This window comes from Poromitra crassiceps (genome assembly GCF_964638095.1).
Source record: "Poromitra crassiceps genome assembly, chromosome: 6".
Lineage (NCBI taxonomy): Eukaryota > Metazoa > Chordata > Actinopteri > Beryciformes > Melamphaidae > Poromitra > Poromitra crassiceps.
This window is the reverse complement of record NC_139627.1, coordinates 16,426,946-16,449,290: the sequence shown is the minus strand read 5'-3', so window position 1 is coordinate 16,449,290 and position 22,345 is coordinate 16,426,946. Positions and strand designations below refer to the sequence as shown.

General features: G+C 40.7%; 4 protein-coding genes across 6 annotated transcripts in view; 1 reads left to right on the top strand and 3 right to left on the bottom strand.

The window, feature by feature from the left end:
- Window positions 1-2,477, bottom strand: part of LOC310777748 (aryl hydrocarbon receptor-like) — a gene marked incomplete at its 3' end in the record, with an annotated part of 38,922 nt that extends 36,445 nt beyond the window's left edge. Inside the window, exon 1 of the mRNA XM_083638113.1 lies at window positions 2,292-2,477. Within this exon, the coding sequence (XP_083494239.1) occupies window positions 2,292-2,350 (59 nt within the window). The 5' untranslated portion in view covers window positions 2,351-2,477. The remainder of the gene's footprint in view (window positions 1-2,291) is intronic.
- Window positions 2,478-3,404: 927 nt separating this feature from the next.
- mat2al (methionine adenosyltransferase II, alpha-like) lies at window positions 3,405-8,748 on the bottom strand (the record flags this gene model as incomplete). The annotated part of the gene is made up of 9 exons (XM_083638112.1): window positions 3,405-3,507; window positions 3,633-3,766; window positions 4,563-4,745; window positions 5,292-5,510; window positions 5,622-5,765; window positions 7,147-7,259; window positions 7,359-7,481; window positions 7,689-7,766; window positions 8,673-8,748. The coding sequence occupies 9 exons, from the start codon at window positions 8,746-8,748 to the stop codon at window positions 3,405-3,407; spliced, it is 1,173 nt and encodes a 390-aa protein (XP_083494238.1).
- A 4,863-nt stretch (window positions 8,749-13,611) lies between these two features.
- LOC310779047 (vesicle-associated membrane protein 8) lies at window positions 13,612-16,001 on the top strand. Its single transcript, XM_083639541.1, has 3 exons — window positions 13,612-13,752; window positions 14,612-14,779; window positions 15,356-16,001. Exons 1-3 carry the CDS (start codon window positions 13,750-13,752, stop codon window positions 15,491-15,493), a joined length of 309 nt encoding a protein of 102 aa, XP_083495667.1. The 5' UTR covers window positions 13,612-13,749; the 3' UTR covers window positions 15,494-16,001.
- A 164-nt stretch (window positions 16,002-16,165) lies between these two features.
- On the bottom strand, window positions 16,166-21,926 carry hnrnpd (heterogeneous nuclear ribonucleoprotein D). 3 transcript variants are annotated; one of them, XR_014552804.1, is made up of 8 exons: window positions 21,497-21,926; window positions 20,059-20,227; window positions 19,673-19,834; window positions 19,319-19,450; window positions 19,070-19,166; window positions 17,922-18,074; window positions 17,190-17,710; window positions 16,166-16,395 (listed from the first exon to the last, which is right to left on the bottom strand). XR_014552804.1 is itself a non-coding variant. In XM_083639539.1 (8 exons), the coding sequence occupies exons 1-7, from the start codon at window positions 21,661-21,663 to the stop codon at window positions 17,643-17,645; spliced, it is 948 nt and encodes a 315-aa protein (XP_083495665.1). In that variant the 5' UTR covers window positions 21,664-21,926; the 3' UTR covers window positions 16,166-16,395; window positions 17,612-17,642. The 3 variants fall into 3 exon arrangements, 2 of the variants coding, with proteins under 2 accessions (XP_083495665.1, XP_083495666.1); XM_083639539.1 differs by having other exon boundaries at window positions 17,612-17,710; XM_083639540.1 differs by having other exon boundaries at window positions 17,616-17,710.
- Window positions 21,927-22,345: the final 419 nt, after the last annotated feature.

The following is a 22,345-nucleotide window of genomic DNA, read 5'->3' as shown; positions in this document are numbered from 1 at the left end:
CTAGTAAAATTCACTAGTCGTGAATGCCCTAACATACATACATACATACATATATATGTTAGAGGTACTTGTACTTTACTAGCCCCATAAAGTGACCCTACTACTGTAGTAGTGTATATAGAATAAACACTTGTGCAGTATTAGGGTCACATAGCCTTCCATAAGGCAATAGGGGGGAACGGCTGTTCAAAACGCTCTCCTTGCAGATCCGAAGATATAATAGTCCTCCTACGGTAACCAGTAATTTAGCCGGGGCAGTTAAAATGATACTGCTGTGTGAAACAACCGTTTAAAAGCAGTCTTTCCACAGCCTGTGCTGAATTTAGGGGAGGAGAAGCTTCCTAGTGCCGACAGGAACCTTGGGAGTTTGAGTATTTCATGACATGTTTTGCTTCCCAGGTGCGCTGGATTTGATGAGTTGATCACTGACTGAGCCGCCGTCTCCGTGTGACTGCATGTGTTTGCTCGCTGTGTGCAAGCGGTGCACCATGATAGTGAGATCAAACACACCCTGCTGTAAATTCAGCACAGGCTGTGGAAAGACTACTTTTAAACGGTCGTTTCACACAGCAGTATCATTTTAACCGCCCCGGCTAAATTACTGGCTTCCATAGGAGGACTATTATATCTTTGGATCTGCAATTGGACATCGGAGACGGGTAGGAGAGCGTTTTGAACAGCCGTTCCCCACTATTGCCTTATGGAAGGCTATGTGACCCTAATACTGCACGAGTGTATACTATATACACTAGTACAGTAGTAGGGTCACTTTATGGGGCTAGTACTTTACTTGAGTATTTCCATTTCGCGCCCCTTTAGTTTACACTTCGATGCTACTACATTTCTGAGGGAAATATTGTACTTTACCCCACTACATTTATTTGACAATTTTGACTAGTTACTTTGCAGATTTAGATTATTATTAATACAAATTATTACTACGGGCGGCTGTAGCTCAGGAGGTAGAGCGGGTCGTCCACTAATCGCTTTGGATAAAAGAGGTCGTGGTTCGATTCCCGGCTCCTCCAGTCTGCATGTCGAAGTGTCCTTGCCTTGGGCAAGATACTGAACCCGAAATTGCTCCCGTTGGTGTGCCAGCACCCTGCGTGGTAACCTGCCGCCAACGGTGTGTGAATGGGTGAATGTACCTACTGACTGTAAAGCGCTTTGGATAAAAGCGCTATATAAATGCAGACCATTTACCATTTTACCAAATTATAAAACAACTAATAAATGATGGTATTTTTATAGCTAGGTGACAGCTACCCTGCAGTAATTATACAAAGCACTGTAATTAAAATGAGCTCCACTCCACCTTTACCTGCTGCAGCATTAAAGTGATGAACACATTAATGCAATTGTAGTCCAACGACACACAAGTCTGAGACTGTGGGCCTCCCCAGTCCCCACAGACAAAGCTGCGAAGAAGGAGCCCACTCACTCAATTCCTGGATGCCTATGGGATCATGATTATGTTGTTTGATCTCATAAACATGCAACAATTGAGCCAAGATAGCCTGATATTGCTGTTTGACACACTTCAGACTGCACCAAATACATACATATATACATACATAAATACATAAATCAGAATTTATTTGTTTCTGACTCTGGGAAAGTAGGAAAAATAGTCAAATTCCCCAAAACTACTGTATCTCTGAGGCAGAGCTCTTTAACCAAATCACACACATTTAGGCTATTTTATGAGATTTATTTTTTAATAACTTATGTTGTCACTGCCATTCACTGAGCCTCCCCTGAAACTGCTTGGAGTCCACCTGGGGAGGACCGCCTCCCATTTTCAAAACCTCCGATATAGCTTATTGTTGACTACTACTTTGACTTTTGCTACTTTAAGTATATTATATTATGCTAATACTTTTGTACTTTGACTTATGCAGGACTTTTACTTGTAACAAAGTATTTCTACACGTATTGCTACTTTTACTTCAGTAAAACTTCTCCCACCACGAGGAAGGTAGAGTGACGCACTGACTACACCACATTGATGCCCTGGTGATAAGTTATAGGCCATATAACCAATAAGATTAATGAGGGCCCTGGCACTGGAACACCTAAATGGAGCCATCGTTAATGGTATGGGTTACACCTGCTTTACCACCTCAAGACGGTTGCCGCAAAAATGGTCTATTGTTTATTATGATGGATTGATCTGTTCATTGACAGTTGTGCTAGACAGTATAACGCCCACTGTGCACAGAGTAGTAGGCCATTAGGCTAATGCTATTCCATAGCCTGCGGTTAGGGGGAAACGAAACAACCAAGCTTACTTTTTTTGAACGGGTTTCTTCCTCCTCTTCCCAGCGTAGGCTCCACCATTCCCCAACATGGTGGCAAGAACCTCCAAAGCAGTTTCTTTATTCCTTTCTGTTTCAAAAAAGGAGTACCACGAAATGCCCAAACAAGCACAAAAGTTTGATTTACTCCAAAGACACACCCCACCCCGTCTGCGCGGTGCTACCTCCTGCCACTGACCTACAACTGCTATGCTATTTAAGACTTGACCACTCCGATACAAAGTGAATGGAATCCAAATGATGTTTCAAACGGCATGTTGCGGCGTCCTTGTCTGTCAGAGAGAGACATTTTGGAAGTCACAACTTTCCAGCCACTGCCAAAAAAGAGCTGCAGCACAGCAGCCTAGCCTGTCCTCCCTCCTCCCTCCCCCCACGCCTCAACCAATCAGGTTCACCGTAACATCACTGCCTCTCTATCACACGGGTTATGATTGGTGCCCGTGCCATTGTTTATCTTCCTACAGCTCGTCTTTGAGCCACAAATGTTGGTATGACTTCCCCTGCTTTATCCTCCAAGAGGGACTATTGCATTCTACAACATGCACAGATATAATAGCGTTGCACCCTTGGGTGGCATCGGCTCAACTTTCAGCTGTAGTTGCCGTCGTTTTCTTTATCTGCCATCCCGACCCCCCGCGCCTCCCGAAGAAAAAAGTTGTGTAACCTGTAACTCCACCCAGTGGCAGTGACTGTTATTGCAAGTGTCTTTACGGGCACGAATAAAAGAGGAAAGACAATACAATAGAATAGGATATATCAAAAATGATGTCTATTATGCAATCAACAATATTGTTGATTGCATAGAGACATTATTTTCATCATGAGTTTATGGGTATTTTGACAGTGAACAGTCTGAAGGTGTTGTTATTCCAATCCAGGCTCAAAACTATTAGCAATTAGCAATTAACATTCCATATGATGCACCAGCCCAATCACAGTATTAAAATGGGAAGGCGGGTCAGAAAAAAGTGTTTCTGATTCTGATAAGAAAACACGTGTTTCTCACAGCACAGAGGACTCCTGATTTGGCGGTTGTGATTAAGAGATGGAAATGAGAAAATAACTGGAATGTGTTTAACCCCAAACTCAAAACACCAGAGTCTTTGGCTTTTCCCAGGGAAACTCCTCCCTGCCAAAGTGACCGTAGCAGGCGGCCGCCTGGTAAATTGGCCTCTTCAACCCCAGTTCTCTGTAAAATAAACACATTCAGGATTGCACTGTTATACTTTGCCATTTCATCAAAAGACTGTTCACAAAACCAAGGTTTTCATGTAACCCTTTTGCAGCTAAAATGCTATGAGCATCTGCACGTACTTCACGATGACTCCCGGCCTCAAGTCAAAGTTTTTCTGCACTATCTGCAGCAGGTCATCTTGGTCCCTGGTCGACGTGCCGTAGTGAAACACTGAGATGGAGAGCGGGTGACTCACGCCGATAGCATAGGAGATCTGTTGGGCAAACCCTGCAGTCATTACTAATTAGGGCTGTGTATTGGCAAGAATTTGGCGATATGATACATAACACAATACAGGGAACCCAACTTCTCCAGTGGAGCTGATCAGTGGCCAGCAGATCACTGTGTGAGCTGTCAATGTGTGTGAATGTGAACAGGGCACTCCTGAAAAATAGAGCATTGCTCTCAGTGAGACTCCCCTATATATGTTACAGAATTTAATAAAATTAAAAAATAAAACAATATATTGCGATTTAAAAAGAATACTGAATTTTAGGAAAACCGTCATAGTAAAAAGAACACTCATAATGCATAAAATGTGAGTTAAAAAAAGGTTGTTACGTTGCAGTGGAAGGGCTGAAGATACAACACTGCTATCTAGCGGTCAGGGGTTTAAATACAACACAAAATGAACCACTGCCACGAATCTTTGTGTGTAAACTATTATTAAGAAAATATTGTTTTGTTTTTGAGAATCGATACAGTATCCCAAAACATAATATTGCAATACTCAAGTGTATGATACACTTGAAGATCGCAATATTATGTTTTCTGATATATGATAAATATCGATACACTGTGTATCGATATTTTCTTACACCCCTATTACTAATCAATACCTGATCACATATCTAGTCCTTTACTTGGTTCCAGATTGTTAGGAAGTATCCCAGATTAAACACCACAAGTCACTCCCTTGAAAAGTTTTAGTGTCAAAACTAAGGCTGACTCTAGTGTTTTCTTCCATTTAAGAGTTGAACATTGACATACAGCGCTGTGCACCTCCTCACCTGCACCAACGCTCTCCTGCATAGTTTAGCTTTAACCAAGGACTTTGCCACCCAGCGAGCTGCATAGCCCCCGGATCGATCTACTTTGGAGGAGTCTTTCCCGGAGAACGCCCCTCCTCCATGGCCTCCCCATCCTCCGTAAGTGTCCACTATGATTTTGCGTCCTGTAAGTCCCGCATCTCCCTAGTGAGAGAAAGACATGTCATTTTCAAATAAACATTCCATACTTTTTCCAGACCTTTATTTTTATTTTTACTTTTATTTATTTTTTTATTTTGTCTGGTATTCAATATAAATTACACAGATAGACATCTTGCCCCTGCTAACTAGGTCATATCAATGTATCGATGATGATTGTTCTTCACAGCGACAAATATCAGAATACGTGAGGTGACTGGCAGGATTCCTACATGGCTTCCACTTTAAAATTCCATAATTTTCCCAGCTCCTATGTTCTTGACTGAATTATTCTTCACATCAACAAAAACTGTGGACTCAAAAGTGGGTCTACAACAACATAAGAGCTATAATTATGTACCGGTATATCAAACCTGAACCACAACATTTTCCTAACTTTTCCATACTTATTTTTTTCAAATTCCACTTTTTTTAAATTCCCAAAGTATTCAAGACCTGGAAATGATCAAATTAATTTTTAATAGTTTTCCCGACTTATGTACGAACGCTGCTGTCACAAAAATGTTGTTCTTCACCCCGACCCTCACTGACCTGTGGGCCTCCCAGAAGGAATTTCCCACTGGGCAGCAGATGGTAGATGGTCTTGTCGTCCAGGTACTTGGCAGGAATGATAACCTTGACCACTTTCTCCATCAGGTTGCCTCGTATCTCCTGCAGGGTGATGTCGGAGCTGTGCTGCACCGAGATGACTACGGTGTGAACGCGCACTGGCTCCATGGCGCCCATGTTGTCTCTATACTCCACTGTGACCTGCAGGAAAGGAGACAGTCAACTCGAACTAAAGCCTCTGTATAAAGCTAACACTGTGTCAAAGTTAGGCTTTGAACCCTCCCACCTCATATTGTCAAGTCGGTGGCTCACCTGTGTTTTGGAGTCTGGTCGTATCCACGGACACTCTCCGTTGCGTGACAGCTCCCTCATCCTGTAGTTGAGTTTATGAGCCAAAAGGATGGTTAAGGGCATAAGCTCCTCAGTCTCATCTGTGGCATAGCCAAACATCAAACCCTGAAGAGGCAAGAATGGATGTTAAAGATGGAAGTGAGGTCCTCTGATCAAACGAAGCCATGGAAAAGGTACTGGAGATACATTGATGCGCAAAGAAGTAATAGTAGTAGTAGTAGTAGTAGTAGTACATTTAAATTCCATGCTTAAGTGGAAGGCGTACTGTATTTAAAAGAGATGTTAGAAAATTGTACAAATGACCATTTAGAGAGAGCCTGAGAATCTGAAAAACTTTGAATATTATCTAATAACTAAAAGTTTTGTTGTTGTTGTTTTCCACATTTGACATTTTATTTCTAAATGATGTATTAGTGCAGCTTTTTATATCAAATACAATACAATGGAAAGATAAATCACAACTCATTGCAATGAATCACAATATTATTGTAAAATGGCTGCAATGATGGTATCCTTTTAGGAGCTTTTTGGGGATTCCCACCATTAAGTTTGTTAAGTTAAGTTATCATTTATTGTCCCAGTGGGGAAATTCATCCTCTGCATTTGACCCATCCTCCTCTACTAGGAACCTTCCTAGAACGGAGCAGTGGCAGTCAATGCAGCACACCGGGACCAACCAACCCAAGTTCTTTAGCCAGTGCCTTGGTCAGGGCCACTGAGAGAAGTATTAACCCTAACATACCCCTAACATGTCTTTAGCCCCTTTTCAGGTCTTTCAGGTCTTTAGCCCTGATGGTGGGAGGAAACCGGAGCACCTGGAGGAAACCCACACAAACACGGGGAGAACAGGCAAACTCCACACAGAAAGGACGTGGGACGGGTTCGAACCCAGGACCTTCTTACTGTGAGGCAACAGTGCATGTGCAATGCGTCCATTAGTGCAGCAGTCTTTGGCATTGCGATTGAAAGCTTCCCTTAAGGGACAGTTCACCCCCAAATCAAAATTACATCTTTTCCCTCTTACTTGTAGTGAGGGTGTAGGGTTCGGTCGAAATAAAATAGTTCCTACATGACACTGCTCACAACAAGGTCTGTGGATTATCTTGAGTAACCATGCAGGTCATGATTTCTGGAGACATTGCTTTTTCAAATGTATTTTTTGACGCTTTGAGCACCGCAAGCTGAGGGCCATCCAGTTCCATTGTATTTGGAGAGAAGGCAGACATCTCTACGGCTGATATCTCCAAAACTCAGCAACTCACACCAAAGCGATCTAGAATAGATCATCTATATTCTAGATGGATAAATAGCACTACAGGTAAGAGGAAAAACATGTGTTTTTGATTTGGGGGGAACTGTCCCTTTGACATAGGCAGGCTTGTTTCCCCAAAGGGACTTTCTGCAACCATTGTCGGTCCATAAAACAAAACAATAGAGGTAAAAAATAAAGGTAGAATGAATAAGAGTTAAGCATGGTCAACTGAACCTGGTCCCCGGCACCGATGTCCTCCGGATCCCGGCCTTCAAACACACACTCCGTTATCTCTTCACACTGTTCCTCCAGCGCCAGCAGGACATTGCAGGTCTTATAGTCAAAACCTGCAGATCACAAACATCAGCCTCTGTCAGTGTCTATTATGTGCTATTATTAACAAGAATCACTGCGTGTGTCAAATGAAATATGAAATGGCACTCTACCTTTGGAGGAGGAGTCATACCCGATGTTCTTGACGGTGTCCCGCACGACTGACTGAAGATCCACTTTGGCCTTAGATGTCACTTCTCCACACAGCAGGATCATGCCCGTCTTCGCCACGCATTCTGTTGCAAAACATCACCTCTGATGAATATGAATCGATGTGACAATACCAGGTTAGAACCCAGACGTTTTTGGATGCAACTTCTGGTGACATGCTTTGTCAATATTGTTTGTAAACTGCCATGCCAATAAAGCACATGGAATTGAATTGATGTTCCTACTTAACATTATAAAATGACATGACCATGTCATAAAAATGCATTACTTACCACAGGCCACTTTCGAGTCAGGGTCATGAGTCAGGTATGCATCGAGAACAGCATCACTGATTTGATCACACATCTTATCTGTGAACACACACGATGAAAACTCATGCACAACATAATAAGCGTGGGGACATGGACATATAGGCTGCTTTACAGTCAAAATCAAAATCTTAGGTAAAACTACAAAAGTATTTGCATCAAAATATACTTAAAGTACCAAAAGTAAAAAAAAAATACTTACTATGCAGAATGGTCCATTTCAGAATAATATATTATATTATTGGATTATAATATTTATGCATGTCATCACTTTAATGTTGCAGCTGGTAAATACGGAACTAATTCTAATGTATTTATATATATTTTATACATTATTTTACATGCTGCTGCAATAAAGCCTTATTGATATAACAATATACTGTATTTTTGATTGTATTTTGTATTGTTAATCTGAATCTGCAAAGTAACTACTAACTAAAAACTGTCAGATAAATGGAGTAGAGTAAAAAGTGCAATAGGCCTACAGAAAATCGAAATAGTCAAGTACCTCAAATGTGTACTTCAGTACAGTATTTGAGTAAATGTACTTACTTTCCACCACTGACTGAATCTAACTTTAACCATAAGAGTCAAGGGCAAGTGCTAAATCTTTGCTAGTTTCTAGCACACCAACAACAACAACAACAACAAACAAACAAAAAACACTGTGTCACTCAGTACATCAAAGGATGTATTTCAGTGACCCAGTGGTAATTAAAAGAAAAAAGGGAGATTTTGAGTCCTAGAAACTAGCAGAGATGTTGCACTGGCCCTTGCACGTGGTGTAAGATATGGCCCGAAGAGAGTATACAGAGGGAGGGATGTGCTTTAGGCCTACTGTATATCTATCTAGGATTTAGCGAGCACTGTGTACACTGACATGCCGGGGCAGCACACTCGGTAAACGGGACAAACATACAGTGACAGTCGACCATGTGAATACGATACCAGAGTGTCCTTGTCCCACTGACTCAGACGTGAAGAGGAACGTCTTCCCGCTAAAGCACCTCCCGCCTGGGTCCATGCTAGCCCTGTTGAAGAAAGCTGAAGTGGATGTGGAATGAATGCTTAACAATTGAAATCTGTATGGAAAATAGTAAAAATGTGTTAATTAGTTGTATATATAGAGCACCAGATACTAGTATAGAGGTTTTTAATGACTGGATACAAGAAATGTTTACATTAAATAATCAAAAAGTACTTTTTATTTGTGGCGATACTAATATTGATCTTCTGAAATTTAACAATCACAGAATGACTGAGGAATTTATTAACACCATGTATAGCATGAGTCTACATCCAAACATCACCAGACCCAGCAGAATTACAACCCATAGTGCTACATTAATTGACAATATATTTACTAATGATGTAGATAATAAAACAATGAGCGGATTATTGATTAAGGAAATCAGTGATCATCTACCTGTTTTTACTGTTTATGACTGTAATTGCAAGAGAAATCGGACAGACTCCAAATTCCAATACAGAAGAGTAAGGACAGAGGAAGCCATAAATGCACTAAATTATGATTTATTAACCCAAGACTGGGAGTCTTTATATATAGAAAATGATATTGATGGTGCATATGATAAATTCTTGGGGATATTCAAATTTTTATATGATAAGAATTGTCCACTAAAACAATATAATAGAAAACATAAAGATACGGACCAACCATGGATCACTAAGGGACTGCAAAATGCATGTAAAAAGAAAAATACCTTGTACAGAGAATTTATTAAACAAAGAACGAATGAAGCAGAAAATAAATATAAAAAATATAAAAATAAACTAACAAATATAATGAGGAGATGTAGGAAGGATTATTATAGTAAATTATTAGATAACAGTAAAAATAATATTAAAGGAATATGGAATATATTAAATGGTATTATTAGAAATGATTCAGGAAATACAAATTATCCTCAATATTTTATTGATAAGGATATTAATAATTATAATATGGAGGATGTTGTTAATAGTTTTAATGATTTCTTTGTAAATGTGGGGCCAAACTTGGCTAAAAATATTTCCGATCCTGTGACATCTAAGGAATGCAACCAGAACATCATTGGAATGAATTCATGTTCAATGTTTCTTACAGCAGTGGAGGAGAGGGAAATTATAGAAATTGTTGATAAATGTAATAATAAAACGTCCACTGACTGTAATGATATTGACATGAAATTAGTCAAAAGGGTAATTGGAGGGATTTCTAAACCACTTACATACATCTGTAACTTATCATTCCAAACTGGTAAATTTCCGAGCAATATGAAAATAGCCAAAGTCATACCATTGTTTAAATCTGGGGACAAACACAACTTCACAAATTATAGACCTGTTTCTTTACTTCCACAATTCTCCAAAATTTTAGAAAAACTATTCAATAGTAGATTAGACAAATTTATTGAAAAGCACAGTCTACTCAATGATAGCCAATATGGATTTAGAGCAAATAGATCAACAGTGATGGCATTAATGGAATCAGTTGAGGGAATCACAAATTCTATAGATGAACACAAGTATGTAGCTGGAATATTTATAGATCTTAGGAAAGCGTTTGATACTATTAATCATGACATATTAATTAATAAAATGGAGAGATATGGGATTAGGGGAATAGTATTACAATGGGTGAGAAGTTATTTGAGTAGCAGGAAACAATTTGTGAAGTTGGGGGAGTCTGTATCATCATGCTTGAACATTGCTTGTGGAGTCCCCCAGGGGTCAGTATTGGGTCCTAAACTGTTCATTTTGTATATAAATGATATGTGTGAGGTATCTAAAATATTGAAAATGGTGGTATTTGCAGATGATACAAATATTTTTTGTTCTGGAGCAAATTTACAGGAGCTATTGGACCAGGTCACTTGTGAATTGTATAAATTAAAAAGGTGGTTTGATATAAATAAATTGTCATTAAATTTAGCTAAGACCAAATTTATGATATTTAGTAATTATAAAATAGATAATCAAGTAAATATACAGATAGATGGTGTTGATATTGAAAGAGTGTTTGAAAACAAATTTCTTGGGGTGATAATAGATGATAAAATTAACTGGAAATCACATATTAAATATATACATAGTAAACTATCTAGAAGTATTTCAGTTTTGAGCAAAGCAAAGCAGGTTTTAGACATGAAATCACTCCGCATGCTCTACTGTTCCCTGGTCTTACCATACTTAAATTATTGCTCAGAGATTTGGGGAAATACCTATAAAACTTCACTTCATGCAATAACCATCCTTCAAAAAAGAGCTATAAGGATAATAAACTATGCTGGATATCGTGATCATACTAACATACTTTTTCTAGATTCAAATCTTTTAAAATTAATGGAAATTATAGAATATAAAACTGCGATTATAATGTATAAAGCCAGGAATAATCAACTTCCTGGAAATATCCAGGCGATGTTCTCTGATAGAGAGGGGGGTTATTGCCTCAGGAGGGAGTTAAATTTAAAAACCCAAAGAGCTCGGACGACATTAAAATCATACTGTATCTCAGTATGTGGAGTAAAGCTATGGAACGGTATGGATGTGGAGCTACAGCAATGTTCAAGTGTGATCCAGTTCAAAAAGAAATATAAAAAATGCATTATTATGAGGTATAGGGAGGAAGAGTTATAGTAACAATATTGAGTTATATATAATCTGTGTATGGTGTATATTAATTTCTGGACGGTTGTATATTGTATATATTGTATTGTATTGTATATTGTAATGAAATATAATTATGAAAGTGATTATTGTGGTTATAATAATGATTATAATGATAATAATTATTAAGATATCCTATGTATATATATGTATATATATATATGTGTACCGGTATATGTGCATATTCGGGTAATGCAATGTATATGCAGTGTAATTGTCAATTGTGTAATTATTTGAATTTGAGAATTATTGTCTCTGTTTTTGTTTATAATTGATTATTCGTTAATCATTTTTCTGTTGTATAGCTTGTTTAAGTAAGAAGGGTAGGCGCTATAAGCTATAGCTTCAGCCTACACCTTTTCGGTCTATCAGCCTTGTGCTGCTTGTTTGTACTTTTTCGTTTTATTTTATGAAATGTTTTAATTTCCCATGACCGAAATAAATAAAATAAAAAAAAAAAAAAAAAAAAAATGTGTGGAGTCCGACTCAGAGCACACTGTTTTTCACCCAGCACACTACCAGTAAATGCATTGATCGTCAAACAATAACCCTGAACCCTGATCGTTGAACCTTATTAAACGACTTTATGACACGGCAGTAAATTCTATTTCGAATCTTTTGTCTGTTGTTCAGGTTGTTCAGGATTCCAGATGATCTGAACTGCAGGCAGAGTGTAAACCTGTCAACAGAAGAAATACACTTTTCTCACAATATAACCAACAGCAGACATCAGAAAAGTGCATTCACCCTGCATACGCACACATGCACGCGGTAGCCTACTGTACTGTGTGTGTGTGTGGGGGGGGGGGGGGGTCTGGTAGCCTACCGTACTGTGTGTGTGTGTGTGGGGGGGGGGGGGGTCTGGTAGCCTACTCTATTGTGTGTGTACTAGGGCTGGTATCCTACTGTACTGTGTGTGGGGGTCTGGTAGCTTACTGTATTGTGTGGGAGGGTCTGGTAGCCTATGGTACTGTGTGTGGGGGGGTCTGTTAGCCTACTGTACTGTGTGTGGGGGTGGTCTGGTACCCTACTGTACTGTGTGTGGGGGGTCTGGTAGCCGGGTCTGGTAGCCTACTGTACTGTGTTTGTGTGTGTGTGTGTGTGTGTGTGTGTGTGTGTGTGTGTGTGGGGGGGGGTGGTAGCCTACTGTACTGTGTGTGTGTGTGGGGGGGGGGGGTCTGGTAGCCTATGGTACTGTGTGTGTGGGGGGGGGGTCTGTTAGCCTACTGTATTGTGTGTGGGGGTGGTCTGGTAGCCTACTGTACTGTGTGTGGGGCTGGGGGGTCTGGTAGCCTACTGTACTGTGTGGGGGGGGGGGTCTGGTAGCCGACTGTACTGTGTGTGGGGGGGTCTGGTAGCTGACTGTACTGTGTGTGGGGGGGTCTGGTAGCCTAGTGTACTGTGTGTGTGTGTGTGTGTGTGTGGGGCTGGTAGCCTACTGTGTGTGTGTGGGGGGGTCTGCTAGCCTATGGTACTGTGTGTGTGGGGGGGGTCTGTTAGCCTACTGTATTGTGTGTGGGGGTGGTCTGGTAGCCTACTGTACTGTGTGTGGGGGGTCTGGTAGCTGACTGTACTGTGTGTGGGGGGTCTGGTAGCTGACTGTACTGTGTGTGGGGGGGGGGGGGGGTCTGGTAGCCTACTGTACTGTGTGTGTGTGTGTGTGTGTGTGTGTGTGTGTGTGTGTGTGCGTGCGCGCGTGTGTAGTAGGTGTACCTTTTCATCTCTAATGTCAGCCTGACTCCAGCCTATAATTTCAGAAGACGTCATGTGTTTGCTTAGAACTTTTCCAGCTGGATTGCTGTACTGCATTGCCCTTCCATTGCATAAGCCTCCAGGTTACAGGTGGGAAAATGTTTCAACCATCAGTTTCAGACACCCTGGGAGAAGATGGAACTGCATGTCAGCATCACAGAGCTTGTTTCTGAGTCCAGTTATTAAAACAGATGATCAATTAATACTAGGGTTTGTCCACAGGGATAGGCTAGATTCAAACCTGCTAATAGGAGAAACACCTAGTGTGTCATCCTCTTTTTCAGGGTTCTTCTTGGGAGCTATGGTTCATGTATATCACTCCATTTTTTTGTCAGTAAGAACCTAACGACAACGCTTCCACACGGGGCATAAGCTGTACTCTGGATTAAAAACAACATGGATGAAGTGTTATTTGCATACAGGAACCACCTCCCTTCCTGGTTGTCACAATGCTGACTGAACACACAGACTGCACAACCAGGACATGGAACTAGAGGGGAACAACTGACTTCAGCTTTTTTATTGCCGTTATTGCAGCAGTGGCCTTTGCCCGGACACACATCAGTTCAGTGGTGACCTGCATCTGCTGCTAGGAGGGCTGATGGTATGTACTGTACAATTCATAGAACTAGGGCTAATAGAGCAGATATTGTCAGTAAGAGACAGTCCACTCTGGTGATTTTTTTTGTATAGAAATCACTCGTCTGACATGTGTGGGTATGAAAGCTCGCCAAGAAGCAGGAAATGGAGCCGCTGCGCTGCATGTCCTTCCTACTAATTCTAGATCTTTGTAGTGATGAGGTCTGGCTCATGTGAAGCCAATGACAGACTTCCCTTGCAACAGCAGGTAGTTAATATGTAACCCAGGAGAGGTGCAACCTTAAGTAGACATTAAGGTCTGCTTACTGAGTGACTCATGCAGTCACCAGAAGCACTTTTCTGCATTTGTTTACTATGCTGGCAGGACTGGATAACACCACTCTGTAAAGACTTTGGGTTTTTTGTGTGCCGTTGGTTGTGATAAACTACCATGGTGAGTGATGTACTTTTCTTATGATGGGGGGAGTTAACATTTAAATGGTTGTCTTTTCTGACAAGTCACGTCTCTTTTTCCATCATCGTATGATCTAAGAATAACCTCTATATTGTGGCAGAAAATGAGGATTGTGACATTATTGGTTAACCAAAAGGCAAACGGGTAACCACAGCGCTTGTGGTGTTCATGTGACTATCACACAGGCCTCGGTCAATTCACTCACAGTCACATCTGAGAGCACGGTTTCCCTCTCGCACAATTGCAGGAAGTGACAGTTGGACTGTAGCCCTAATGGAGAAACTGCCAGCATTAGAGGACGTTACCCTCCACCTCCCACCCCCACCCGCCTGGTGTGGATTTAGTGATATTTATTGGGACCGATTGCTTGTTTTTACTTCCCTAAAACTGAGTCGCTGTCCCCCCACAGGCGGACTCAACCTCTCAGCCACCTGTGGCTGACTCCTCCAAGCTTGACACGGTGCAGGGCCAGGTCAACGAGGTGAAAGTGATTCTGAAAGACAACATCAACAAAGTGCTGGAGAGGGGAGACAGATTAGATGATTTGATTGGCAAGACCGACGACCTGCAAGCAACTGTAAGTATTTATTATTCAGCGTGAATGCGTGGCGTTCCCTACCGGTCACCGTGTTGTTTAGAGGACAGGTTTTCAAAGTGGGAGGTGGACCTCTCCGGGGAAGGGGGTCCAAGCAGTTTCAGGGGAGGCTCAGCGAATGGAAGTGAAAAAATATGACGTTAAATATTATTAAGATGAGATCTCAAATCACACACATTTAGGCTATTCAGTAGTTTTGGGGAATTGGAGTTTTCCCACTTTCTCAGAGTCAAACAAATAAATGCCTTCAGACAGACCTTTAAGAATGTCAAACAGCAATACAGTATCAGGCTATCTTGGCTCAATTGTTGAGTGTCTATTTGGGTCAAACAACATAATCATGATCCCATAGGCATCCAGGAACTGAGCGAGGGGGGCTCCTTTTTCCAAGCTTTGTTTTGGGGGAGGCCCACAGTCTCAGACTTTGAAAACCCCTGTTTTAGAGAATCAGCTCGTCACCTGAAAACTTCTCATCTGGCTCCCTGGAAGCTACAATTTAGAACAATGATTGGGAGTTACCAGGCTCCAACTGACTATTATGCTTTGGTTTCTTTTCAGGCCGACTCCTTCCAAAGAACTTCCACACGGGTCGCCAGGAAATACTGGTGGAAAAACATAAAAATGATGATCATAATTGGTGTGATTGTGCTGATCATCGTTATCCTCATTATCCTCTTTGCTACTAAGGTTATATAAATCAAACTAAAGGTGAACTGCTTCAGGATTGAAGGCTATAAAGATGGGGGGGAGCTCAGAAAGCCATTTCCGTTAAGCATTTGTGATTTAATCAGTCATAAGTGAATTTCTAATCATTTCAGCTTGTACAATAAGACGTCTTACACCATTTCAAGATCAAAATATTTGTGTAAAATTCAAAAGGCAACTTAATGTTATTATCTCAGGTAGCGGACTCCACAATGACATCTAATGCTGTAAAGATAAAATCCAATGCTGCAGAACTTAAATGGTTAAAAAGTTGAGTTGACATAACTTCAGAAGCCTAAATACACTCCAACCAAAGTCATGGAACGCATGACACAATTACCACTCATATTTCAAAAAGGATCACAAATCCGCACAAGTGTTTTTGTCATTTTTATTTTGTCAAGTTTCTGTTAGCCATTCCATTGTATATATATACTGTATGTTTATAATGACTGTCAAACTCTGTAACAACATAATGTATTATTTGAGTGATAAAGGATGAATGATAATGTAACCCATCTTGTATCTTTACTACCACAGTATTGTATATGTTGTGATCTGTTCAGCTAATCCAACACAACTTTGACTTAAGTATTAGATGAGGCAATTCACAAATAGTGTTCGAATCACATTTGAGACAAAGTAAAAAAAAGAAACAAGTAACTTATAAGCTCAAACTGCTGAAACTTTGCAGTATTCTAGGTAAACGCATAAAACATCAAAATCCAAAAGCTTTGACAGATACAACAAATACAATGTTAAATAGAGAGGAAATGTAGATCAGAGTACTCTTCATTATCATCTTACAATCAGCTTGCGATCTTTGCCTGGATACCGTCGTCTCTCCGGCCAAAGCTCCTGCAGGGGGCAGCAGTCTTCCATCGCTCTGAAGCCTAGAAAAAAAACAAGAAAAAAGAAAGGAAAATCAGCCATTGGTGAACAATGACCTGCTAGGCCTAATCCACAAATAAACCATAGGAATCCCCTGTGTGTTTTATGTCCAATGTAAAAACAACAAAAACTGAGAACAATTATTTTTAGAATAAAAAACATAAGTTAGTCCATAAGCTAGAAATCCTGAAGTGCAATAAATTGAAGTCAAAGCCAAAATACTAACTGTCAAAAAGACACATTAAAGAAAGCATCACATGCAAATTTCAGGAGATGCAGTGATACTTTGATTCTTCATGTTTTACAAAGGTTAAGAAGAAAATTTGTTAGAGGAAAATTAACAAGGTTTAAAAAGTGGAGTCTTTTCCCATCGCTGTCAGTAACAGAAAACAGAACAATACATGTACAAATAAGAATGCACTTTTTCAACACAGTAGGGTCCAAGTACAAACCAGGTTTTAGCTCATGGACTACTGGCTATTACTGCTACCAAGGGCTAAATAAAGAAACAAGCATTTCAGATAAGAATAGGAATACATATATTAAAAGGAACTGGCAAGTCCAGAGAATGCTGTACGTATCCTTTGAAAAACAAATCAGTTATTTTTTCATTTTTACTCATTACTTGTGGGGAGTAAGGGCCTGTAAAAAATGACAATTAAATGTGTGTATTTAAAATGGTTTACATTACATACAGTTGCAAAACAAATTGAAATGAAAAGAAAGATGACAAAGCTGGACGTGTCCCATATTGTTTAGTTTAGAAATGCTGATACAGGATGTTGTAAGACCATACCAAATGGCAGCATTCGAGAGCGTATGCTTCTCGTACCCGGTCCGCATTGAGCGGGCCCTGAGAGTATCTGGGAGTCAGCTCATGGCCTGCAAGGAAGCTCCGCTGGCAGGTACAAACAAGGTATGTCAGAGTTAGGAGACAACATACTTCCTTTTCTTTTTCCTTGCACATCCTTAACTTTGGCATCCATTTACTGTAGTAGCAGTACTTTACCTGTTAACTTTACAGTTAAAGAAAAGGTGCAAAAAGAGGCAGCAGAAGGCCAGTTGTTACAATAATCGCCACAACACTGTGGCCTCTATGTTACCACTACTGTAAAGCACAATTTACAAGAGGACAATTATACATAATGTTACCATACAGCAAAGTAAATATAGCTACTTATTTTTTAATTTAGAGTAAGAGATGGTCTTTTTACATACCTACTTGAACATGTACAGTAGGCTTCGCCCGTCAATACGGCTTGTAACTGTTTTGGTGACCACCGCGCCTCGGTGACTTGCCATATCCACCCTGTTGATCTACAAGTTTGGCACAACATTAGATTCTAGGAGATCCACACCAGATTTGATGGACACCAATTACAACACAACTACCGGTAGTCTCAAAAGAAATTTAAATAGTATCAGGTAATAAATGGCATACTAAACAAGAAACCGAATCCTCGCGTGAAGGCTAGTAGCTCGATCACATTATGGGTTGTGGAGGTGCTTCACTCAAGGGATTACTCACCGTAGTCACCATATCCATAGTAGTTGTTGTAACCAGAGTAATCATAGCCCCCATATCCTCCATAACCTGGATTGTTGTATCCATAATTTCCATAGTTTCCATATCCTTGGTTCCAGTAGTTGCCATAACCCTGGTTCCAGTTTTGATTGGGACCTGCAATTGAAAAGGGTTAAAAAAAAAAGAAGAAAAAAAAAAAAAAAATCTTCAACCGTCTAAATTTGGGGTAAGTTCAAAATACATTTGATAGAGTTTGACTTTTAAATGCAATCTAAGCGTTTCATAACTTTCAATCATAACTCAAGATAAACTCCATTGTTTACCAACTTTACAAATGTAAACAAACATTTTCCAGCCTCAAAATACATGTAAAAATGTGTCCATAGTTATAGCATTAGTCCTTATATCAAAAGCTCAAATTCTATAGAAGAAGAAATGTCTTCAATTGAACAAATCACTATGCAGTCAAAGCCACTAGTCTAGCAGAGATACAGAGTCCCAGCAGTACACTAGATCCTCCCGCCCCAAAGTTTTGTCTTTCCAAAATCTACAGTTCAATGGGGATTCAAAATATGTGACACTTTACATCAGGGGTGGCCAAACTACGGCCCGCGGGTCAATTGCGGCCCGCTACCCGTTTTTAAGTGGCCTGCCATGAATTTAGCAAAAAAAAAAAAAAAAAAGCTAAAAAGCTAAAAACGTTTTTCTGTTTTAAAGTTTAAAACGAAAAATGAAAACGATTCAATTTAAAACTATTGAAAATGGGTTATACTTGAGTACCCTGACCTGGTCTATTTATTTTTAAACATTTTTAATACTGAATGAATGTTTAATACTAATGTTATGTTCAATTATCTCTGTCTTAACCTGTTGGCACAGGAAAAGAAAATTTTAAAACATACAGAAATACCCATTGTAATAGGTGAGCGCATCAATAAACTATGTGTCATATATTTATTTAGGTAGAAAGTAAATTTTTGATGGCACAAGGGTTTTCTGGTCAAAATGTTTTGCCGCGAAAACTGCCGCACTTAATATTGTTTGGCCTGCGACTCCTTATATTTTTCTGTATGCGGCCCACAACCAAGAAAGGTTTGGCCACCCGTGCTTTACATGTACTGTGTGCCACCAGAGAAGAAGTCAGTACTCACCGCCTCTTCCTCGAGACCTGGACGAGTATCCACCTTGGCCTCCCCAGTGCTGCTGCTGCTGGTACTGGTCCTTGGACATTGCCACCTTTATTTCACACTATAGTGGGAAACAAATTATTAGCATGGTTCATCTCTTCACCCTTGATGGTACCATCTCCCTTCACCCTTAATGGTACCACAGTCTGTTATTTCAAAGTCATTATGCGGCAACACCCATGTTATTTCAAAAGAACATATTTTAGGGTGTACCTTGCTCAGCCCTATGTTGTGGTACTTCTTCTCCATGATCATCTTGACTGGTTCCTCCTCTTTGTAGGTTATGAAGCAGAACCCTCTCCTTTTGTTCGTTTTGTTCTCCATGGGAAGTTCAATAGACTCCAACTGTTCACAACATAAATTGACACATTAATTAAATCAGGCAGTTTCCATGATTAGTGGGAAATCAGCTCACCCACTACACAAACAGCCTAGAAACCAGTGAGAATCTGCAAAAGGCTATTATGTTCAATAAAGCATTCTGCACCAGAAATATGCACAATAAATGAGCCTAACGTGCTCTAACACAACTAGTAGCTCCACCTGGGAGTGTGAGGACATATTTACCTCTCCGAAGGCAGTAAAGTACTCTCTGATTTTCTCCTCAGCAGTGTCTGGAGAGAGACCTCCAACAAAGATCTTCTTCACCGGTTCCTTGCTCTTCATTGCCTTGGCTTTTTTGGGGTCAATGACTTTCCCATTAAGTTTATGTTCCTTCTGTGTGGTAACCTTCATAAGGAGAGAAGCCATTGAGAACAGGTCACACTATAAATCATTTCCAAGTGCTTCTTCTCGTGGGTGGCGGCTTGTTTGAAGGCACTCGAGCCCAAATGTGACGGATGTAAGATTGTTGTGACTCTAACTCCCAAATAACTGAATTAATTCCCTGACACTTCTCCAATGACAGCAAGTGTTAATCAAAATGACAACATACACAACAATACTCACTGTACCTTATCGACACTCTCCGTTTCTTTGAACAGTATGAAGCCAAAGCCCCTGGAGCGGCCAGTCATTGGGTCCAGCTTTAATGTGCAGTCTACAACCTCCCCAAACTTGGAAAAGTAATCTTTCAAGTCTTTCTTAGTCGTGTCCCAGCTCAGCCCTCCAACAAACACCTTCCTGTGGACAAAACAAAGATGTGGAGAAAATATAATACACACCCCTGGATGAAGCAGGAAGAAAGAGAGTGAAGAGTGTTTATATCTATACATTATATCAGCATGTAAGAGGTGTGTGTGTGTGAGTGTGTGTGTGTGTGTGTGTGTGTGTGTGTGTGTGTGTGTGTGTGTGTGTGTGTGTGTGTGTGTGTGTGTGTGTGTGTGTGTGTGTGTGTGTGTGTGTGATATTGGCTAGTATGTGGATGTCATTAATTAGCATCCACCTTGTGTTTCCCTTAACCCTTGTATTATGTTTGGGGTCAATTTGAACCCATTCAGCATTTCCTATAATTTCATGACAGTGTTGTTTGGGGGAATTTTGAGCCCAAAAACAAAAGACTTCTATAAAATAAGCCGATAAAACGCATTTTCCCTCCTTGTTTTGACTGATAACTGAGGGAACTTTGCCATGACATTTTTGTAACTTTCCTGTCACAGCTCTTTGAAAGACTATTTTGGTGACAAATGTACTTTTTTATTGGTGTTCCCATTATTGACTAACTGCCACTGTTACTTGCTGATGTTCTGAACTGAAGTGTAAACTAAACATTTTCAACTACATTACAAATATGTTCTTGTTTAAATTGTGGTGGTCATTTTGATTCCAAACATTAAAAAATAAATCTGTTTATTTGATATAATAGCAGGCTATAGTAGCCTTAATTGATATAACGTTCTAGCAGGAGTTAATTGCGCTTATAAGACAACAACACGGTCACACTACATGTAGTTACATAGACATAATTAGCTAATAACACAGTTTAGGCCTAACGTTACATTTCGCGTTAAAATGGCAGAAAAGTGTCGCTACCGTACCCCTAGTCTGGGCACCTTCCACCCCGCTTTTTGTCATGGGGGCGTAAACCCCGGACCCAGAATTAACACCGGATGGCAATGCGCTTAACAACGTCTTTGTTGCCGTTAGCTCGACGCGGTGATGTTACCTAAACTAGAGTCTGATCAAAACAAAGCTAGCGTTACATAAAACAAAACGTTCATGCAATATGGCATCTCCGCCACCACCGCCTGACACACCGGTCAAAACGGTGAAAGAGGATTCTGATACTTGGGTCAAATTGTCAAGTTAACGTGAAAGTTGACGAGCTAGAAACGCTGCCATCCGGTCTAGGGCGGGCTCTAGGCCGGAGCCAGTAGGGTGACAAAATCAATTGTGGGCGGGAGCCAGGCTCTTTCTCGCCGAGAAGAGCCTGGTGACGCGAGGTTACCGTACCCCTCATCCTCCTCGTTTTTGCTGGCATCAATCTTGGACCCCTCGGTCTCTGCTCCTGCGAGGCCTCCGTCTGCAGCCTGCAGCATCGGCTCGTCGTTGCTCGCCTCCCCGTCCTCCTCCATCTTCATCAGGCTCGGGTCTTCGCTGAGTTCGAGGTCCTCCGACATGTTTAAGCCTTTTTTACTAGTTGCTAAAATAGCTCGAAAACGCTACCGCCAGTGACACTTGGCTGCAGATGTAAGCTTGCTAAAGTTATATTTTGTATGACAGGACACTGCGAGCTAATGTTTGGTAGCGTGCACCGTTAGCTGATTGCTCTGGCGTTTTAGACCAAAACAAGCCACTAGCCAGACCAAAACAACACACACCGCTGTCTGTCTGAAGTCTTTTTTGCTGCTGGTAGTCGCCGTCGTTTCCACTCTGTTGTCAGATCTCGCGAGAATACCTGTCTGGCTGTTTCTTTCTCAGATACGTTTCTTCTCCTTCTCCTTCTTTTTGTTTTACGGCGGTTGTCATCCATTGGTACGCCACATTCCTTCTGCTCCGGAGTGTGGAATGGACAATCGCGCGCGCACGCACGCACGCACACACACACACACGCACACGCACACGCACACGCACACGCACACGCACACGCACACGCACACGGCCCTTCATGAGGTCACATACGTTGTAGTAGGCTATAGCAGAGCAGCACAGTCCGAATTGCTTTGGTGTTCTTTGAGTATTTAATGGAGTCATATTCACTGAGAGCATTTTTAAACATGGGAAATAATGGTTTAGAACCATTGAATTTACACTTGTGGATGTGGTAGCAAGTAAAAACAAAATATCAATTAGGCTATAAAA